This window comes from Malania oleifera, chromosome 3 (genome assembly GCF_029873635.1).
Source record: "Malania oleifera isolate guangnan ecotype guangnan chromosome 3, ASM2987363v1, whole genome shotgun sequence".
NCBI lineage: Eukaryota > Viridiplantae > Streptophyta > Magnoliopsida > Santalales > Ximeniaceae > Malania > Malania oleifera.
In genome coordinates this window covers 36,383,684-36,390,352 of record NC_080419.1, presented here as the reverse complement: position 1 = coordinate 36,390,352, position 6,669 = coordinate 36,383,684, and the positions used below count along the sequence as shown (strand labels likewise).

Genomic DNA, 6,669 nt, shown 5'->3' with positions numbered 1-6,669 from the left:
AAGTACATGGCGCCATTGAAATTAAAATTTGTATTTATAATAGCATTGCATTCGCTGGGCAGTCACAAATTTGTCCATGCAAATTAAGTGCTACCTACCTACGGGGCCACGCCTAACTGGAGCATGCATGTATTTTGATTCGGGCGGTGGGTTTTCACTTTTCATTCACTCTTTTCCACGAAAGTCTGCCCATCTCTACTTACTGCAACCTTTGGTCAACGTTGATCAAGTTGCTGCCCAGCTTGCGGAGCTTTTCTTTTGAATTTTTCCTTTTAATTCATTCATTCATTCATTAGAATAAGGTGTGAGAAAATTAAAATAGATAAAAAAAATTTAGGAGGAAACTGTTAACATAATTTTTTTGTAACCCATATATTTTTGTATCTGTACTGTGTCCATTAAACAGATTCATTATATATTTATGTCACTCTTGTATGATCGGTTCAAGCATTAATTAATATAATATTTTTTAAAAAAGTAATTGCTAGCAGATTAGCATGACCTTGGTTCCAAGTAATTTTAGGTGGTAGTTGAAAATTGAAAATACATAGCAGAAAATATTGAAAAGGCATACCACCTATGAGAGAGAGAGAGAGAGAGAGAGATGCAAATGACTAGTAATTACTAAGCTGATTTTTGTAATACAAGCTGAAACGATAATTAAGTACTCTGCCAAATATTATTGAGGAATTTTTCAGAGGCATTTCCTATTGCTCTAGAGCTGAAAAAGCACTATGCAGAATGTGTCTGCCAGTACTGGTTTTTCCAACAGCTTTTTTCCTCTTTACTTTTGGATTTCTTTCTTTTATACTTTCCATCAGCTTTCTACCATTGCAAGCAGCCTCCACCCCCCCCCCCCCCCCCCCCACCAGTTAACAAAAAGCATTTCACGACCTTAATTGTGAGATATATATATAAGATTACGACACTATAATATTTTATTACAATGACTACACGGAAGACATGCATGCGTACTTAACATGCATGCAACGTCTACCATATATATTAATTTAACTAGGGATGTCCACCTCCACCGCCGGCTCCACCGCCAAACCCCCCACCACCTCCTCCGCCAAATCCCCCTCCCCCACCATAGCCTCCACCACCCCCAAAACCACCACCTTTACCTACTCCGCCACCAAATCCACCGCCTTTGCCAAAGCCCCCGCCACCCCCAATTCCACCGCCTTTTCCTATACCACCACCAATGCCACCGCCCTTGCCAATTCCACCACCAATGCCACCACCTTTGCCAAAGCCCCCGCCACCCCCAATTCCACCGCCTTTTCCTACACCACCACCAATGCCACCGCCCTTGCCAATTCCACCACCAATGCCACCGCCCTTGCCAATTCCACCACCAATGCCACCGCCTTTGCCTATCCCGCCACCAATGCCACCGCCTTTGCCTATCCCGCCACCAATTCCGCCACCTTTCCCAAACCCTCCACCGTGTCCACCCCCTATTCCTCCACCCTTTCCGAATCCTCCGTCATGAGGTCCATGACCCTTTCCAAATCCACCACCGGCTCCTCCTCCAGCTCCGCCACCCTTGCCAATGCCACCGCCTAGTCCACCACCCTTTCCAAACCCACCACCGGCACCACCTCCAATTCCACCACCTTTACCGATTCCACCGCCGGCTCCTCCTCCAAGTCCGCCGCCCTTACCAATGCCACCACCCAGTCCACCACCCTTACCGATTCCACCGCCGGCTCCTCCTCCAAGTCCACCGCCCTTGCCAATGCCACCACCCTTACCGATTCCACCGCCGGCTCCTCCTCCAAGTCCGCCGCCCTTGCCAATGCCACCACCTAGTCCACCGCCCTTCCCAATTCCCCCTCCAATCCCATGCCCACCACCAGCACCGCCTCCAAACCCACCACCGCCTCCAAAGCCACCACCACCGCCACCACCAGCGCCCCCTCCGAACCCGCCGCCACCACCAGCTCCACCTCCGAAACCGCCACCGCCCCCAAAACCGCCCCCAAATCCACCTTGCTTCTCCTCATCACGCCTCGCACTCACTACATTTCTAGCAACCACATTCAGTACAAGAACATGAAAACAGATGAAGAAAGATAAAAGCACAAGAACTCTGCGAGAGGCAGGCAACATTTTGGAGGAATGTACGTTGAGGCAGTGAGAGGTTGTTTGTCAAGGTTTTAGCTGCAGGAAGAGTTCATATATAGAGCCATTTTGATCGAGCTGTAATAAAGAGCTTCAACTACTTCCTGCAGGCACAATTAACGTTCACGTGTTTGGTCATCCGTATCTTTAATGGCAATTTTTCCTTTTCACAAAAGGAAGCCTCGGCTTCCGATGATCGTTAGATCTGAACTAGACGTACCCTTTGTTTTACTTCCACGCACAAGGCTAGGCTGCGTTGGCTGTTTCACTTCATGAGCATCCCCTGATCCACTCCCTCTCTTTGACCATTTTACGTCAAAGAGGGCTTCGTATGCGTGTTTCACAATTTTCAAATTTTTATTTTTATCTTTATCTAAGAAAAGAATAAAACTTATGAAATAATGAAAATCGTATAAGTAATGCATGGAAATTATAAGAATATTTTAGAAAATTTAAAAGTAAAATTATTTTGAAAAATTATTAACTAGGAAATGTAGTTAGTTGCACAATAAAAATATTATATAAGTATTCCCTCAGCTTTTTTTCTTTTCTTTTCTTTTCTTTTCTTTGCTCCCGTGAACATGGAGAATTAAAACTGAAAATTTTTATTCAAAACCCTGCTAACTTTATTGTCCCCCACAAATCCTCAGCTGACTGTCCCCACTAATCAGTAATTACGGAGGATTAGGCTCTTCCATGTTCCTCTCTGTCTATTTATTGTCTAATACCGATTACCGATCCACGGCGCAGGTCTACCTATCATCAGTATTGCGTTCAGACAACAAACAACCATGCGGCTTGTGTTTAGACAGCAAACATAAGGCGTATGGAAAGATTAATTGTCAGGTTGTGTGTATATATTTTTTGCTTAGGTGTAGTGTTTAGGGTGTATATTTTGGAGGATTTGAATTTGTGTGCATTTGAAAGAAACATATTGATCGTATTTTTAGAAAAACCATGTTTTCAAATTTAGATAAAATGTAATATAAAACTGTATACAAATTTATCCAAATTTACTTAAATCAAAATTGAAGATCTGAAATTCATACTCTCAAATGTAGTCTTAATATAAATTTGTGTTACTCTGTCCAAATCTATGCAATTCAAATTCGACAGATGTAAGGTTAGCATATTTACATGAGATCTTATGTAGTGAAAAAGTTCGGGAAATACTTTGTCCTATTTAATATCATATTAGCTACTTCATTGATTTAATACTAAAGGGAAAAGATGACTTCTTTAAATTTGAAAAATATTAAAAAAAAATAAAAATATAAAAGAATGTTGTACATGTTCATTGATTGTCAAAAAAGTTAAATATATAACAAGTTAATATATAAAATTTTCATTTCACATGTCATTCATTCAATTTTGATTTTTCCTAATCATATTTGAACAAAAATTATTATTCTTATTAATTTCATATAGAGAAAAAATTTTTTTTTTCGCTTGTTTTTACTTTAATTTCTTTACTCAAACAAATCCTTATCAAACTACATTAGTAATTTTATTTTACTAAAATAAGTTTAAAAACCAAAAACACTTTACAGCTTGTTGTGGAATAAAATCGGCGGTGACTAGCGAGATTGCTTTCAAACCTCCATTGACCTGAAAAGGATGAAAGGAAAAAGACTTGAAGGACCCGGGGTGTACTCCGAGAGATCATTCTAATGCCTAAGTAAGGGGAATGTTTCAAAGAGGCTAAATGCAATAGTAAGAGTGAGTGTTATAATTATTCCCTCAGAACCGAGGCATACCGTACTTCGAATAGCTCATGCCCTCATTTTAAATCATCAGGATCGGAAAATCAAGAAAATACGGTGCAAAATATACTCTTGGGGTTTTTGAAATTTGTAGGGTTTTTATAAGTGTGAAAATAATATTTCGAGAGGTTTCGAGGATGAAAAGAGTGCCAAAAAAATGATTTTCAAGTCTCAAAATATTTTTATGATTTTTCTTTGTTTTTCTGAGTTTTTTTTTAAAAAATTTCTTCAAAATTTTCCAAACTTTGAAATAACAAAAAGACAATTAAAGAAAAATAATGAAAATCAAGTCCCAAAGATATATATTTTTTTAAATTTTCGCTTGAGTTTTCTAAATTTTTTATGAATTATCCTAAGTTCAAAAACAATTTTTAATCTAAAAAATATTTTTGTGAAATTTAATAATTTTTATTTTTATTTTTTCGTGATTTTTAACATAAGAATTATTTTAAGAAGGAAAAAGTAATGAGAACTAGCTTAGAAATATTCATAGAATTTTTCTCATTTTTTCCTGACTTTTTGTAATTTTTCTGAATTTTTATGTTTTTTTTTTTTTTTTTTTTTCTGAATTTTCTATGAATTATTTAAAGTTTAAATAATAATAGGCTGAACTGATTTCCCATCAGTTCAGAAGACCAAACCGGTTCGAAGAAGAACCGATAAAAAATGGGTGTTGGTCAACCGTTTTAGGTCCGGTCAAGGCCACATGTCGGTGCTTAATTGGAGGGTCAATGAAGACTTGGATGGGCTATGTGGCACCATTGTGGCCACTGACACAAGGTCAATCTGACAGCTGTGGGGAAGTAAGCATGTTTCTGTGTGCATGGGAAACAGGTGACCATGTGTCGCTCAACGGATGGGGGAGTGGAGCTCGAGGGGGCACCTATCCCGAGGTGATCGCAGTCGTTAATGAAATGTAGAGATCTGACAGTGGAGGCTTGTACACACATGGATCGATGTCATGGTTTCTTCTGGAGCGTAGATAGGAGACTTAGATCGAACGATCATGAAGGTAGCCGCGTATCCTTGCAATCGAACGGGCGGCCATGTGCCACGTGTTCAAATCTCACGGTGACATGGCTTAATTAAGATACTTAAGCTAAAATTTTTGTTCCTTTTCATTTTTCACTCTTCGATTTTGCAGCATCCCTCTCTCTCTCTCTTCCTCTCGTCCTCTCCTTTGAGGGTTCACAGAAACCCTAACCCTGCGATTCCCTTTTTGCTCTTACTCACCTTTGATCTCTCACCTCTAATCTGTTCTTCTGCATAACCCTAGAACTTAGAAATCCTAGCTTCCCATTTTCTCTTCTCCCTCAATTCTTTTCCTTGAGAATGAAACCTCAGGGTTTCATCTACCCTCTTCTCTCCTAGCCCCTCCCTCTTTCTTCACTCAATCTTCTCTACATCTTGTGCGAACTGAAAGCCCTAACATGCAGACGCCTTTCTCTCTTCGATCTTTCTTTTCCTCAAACCTCTCCTTCCTCAAACCTGCCGAACTCTCTCTGTTCTTTCAACTGAGAACTCCCCGAAAGCCTTACCCTTATCTGTATCTTGTTTTTGACTCTTTGGTCCAATCCTTTTGAGGACCTTTATTGTTCTTCCCCTATATGCTGAATAAAAAGCCCGATCTCTGTGAAAATGGTATTCGGCCATTACCCGAGGGGTGCTTTGGGATGAGCGATCTGAGACTCAAAGGGAGTATTCTTTCAAAGCTCACCCAACAGATAAGTTTCTTTCTTCCCTAACGTTTTATTTTTATTTTTGTTTTTTGTTATTTTTTTGTTTTGAAATCTGATGAGCATGTGCGTGATTTGTGGATGCTGTTGATTTGTGGGTTAGGTAATCTTAGGGCTTTTACTTGGTTGAGGCAAGGTTGAAGACGAGTTAACTCGTCTTAACCCGGTGGGTGGACATAGGGGTTGACTCGCATGAGTCAACCTAGAGGGGGGTGTGGTGACTCGGGTGAAGTGAGCCACATGAGCTCTGTCACATGCCGGGCTTTGGTCATGTGTGGGTTTTAATTGAGATTGGACCAGGGTGTTTTAAAATTCAAAAGGGCCTAGGCGTTGTTAAAACTGGGTTAGGTCGGGGTGTTCTAAAAATTAGGCTTGGCTTAAGATATTTTAGTGGGCTGGTTTTTTTTTTTAATGGGAATTGGGTCTATTTTAAAAATACAGGTGGGCTTGGGTCTATTTTTAGAAAAATGGGCTTTGATTTAAAATTTCCAAATTGGCTTCGGGTTGTTTGCTAAAAGGGTTAGGGGTTGGTTTTAAAATGTGAACTGGGTCGAGTGATTTTAAATTGGGCTGGTTGTTTTAAAAACAAGTGGGCTCGGTTTTAAAAACATAGATGGGCTTGGATTTTGTTAAAAATGGGCTGCGGGCTAAAGTTTTAAAATGGGATGTAGGTCAAGGTTTAAAATGAGCTGTGGGTCAAGGTTTAAAATGGCTGCAAGTCAAGGTTTAAAACATGGAATGGGCTTGAATGTTAGTTTCAGTTGGGCCTCAGGTTGAATTCAAAACAAAGGTGGGCTTGGTAAAGGCTCAATTCGGGTCGTTCAAATCCGAGTGCAGGTCGGGTAAGGGTTCTAGTTCTGAGTATCAAGTGGGTGTTGGGAGATTGGGGAGTGATTTGATTCTGAACCCGAGTTCGAGTTCGAGTTTGAGCTTTGTTGAACCCAAGCTTAGGTTCACATATGAACCTGAGACTTGAGAAGATTTGAAACCTGCATTCAAACTTCACATATAACATAGTTCAAACAGAAAAGGGTGTTCAA

General features: G+C 40.1%; 1 protein-coding gene across 2 annotated transcripts; it reads right to left on the bottom strand.

Annotated features, from left to right (window-relative positions):
- Positions 1–603: 603 nt before the first annotated feature.
- LOC131152191 (glycine-rich cell wall structural protein) lies at positions 604–2,174 on the bottom strand. Of its 2 annotated transcripts, XM_058103908.1 has the most exons (2): positions 1,248–2,173; positions 604–1,151 (listed from the first exon to the last, which is right to left on the bottom strand). In XM_058103908.1, exons 1-2 carry the CDS (start codon positions 2,116–2,118, stop codon positions 1,015–1,017), a joined length of 1,008 nt encoding a protein of 335 aa, XP_057959891.1. In that variant the 5' UTR covers positions 2,119–2,173; the 3' UTR covers positions 604–1,014. The 2 variants fall into 2 exon arrangements, with proteins under 2 accessions (XP_057959891.1, XP_057959890.1); XM_058103907.1 differs by having other exon boundaries at positions 604–2,174.
- Positions 2,175–6,669: the final 4,495 nt, after the last annotated feature.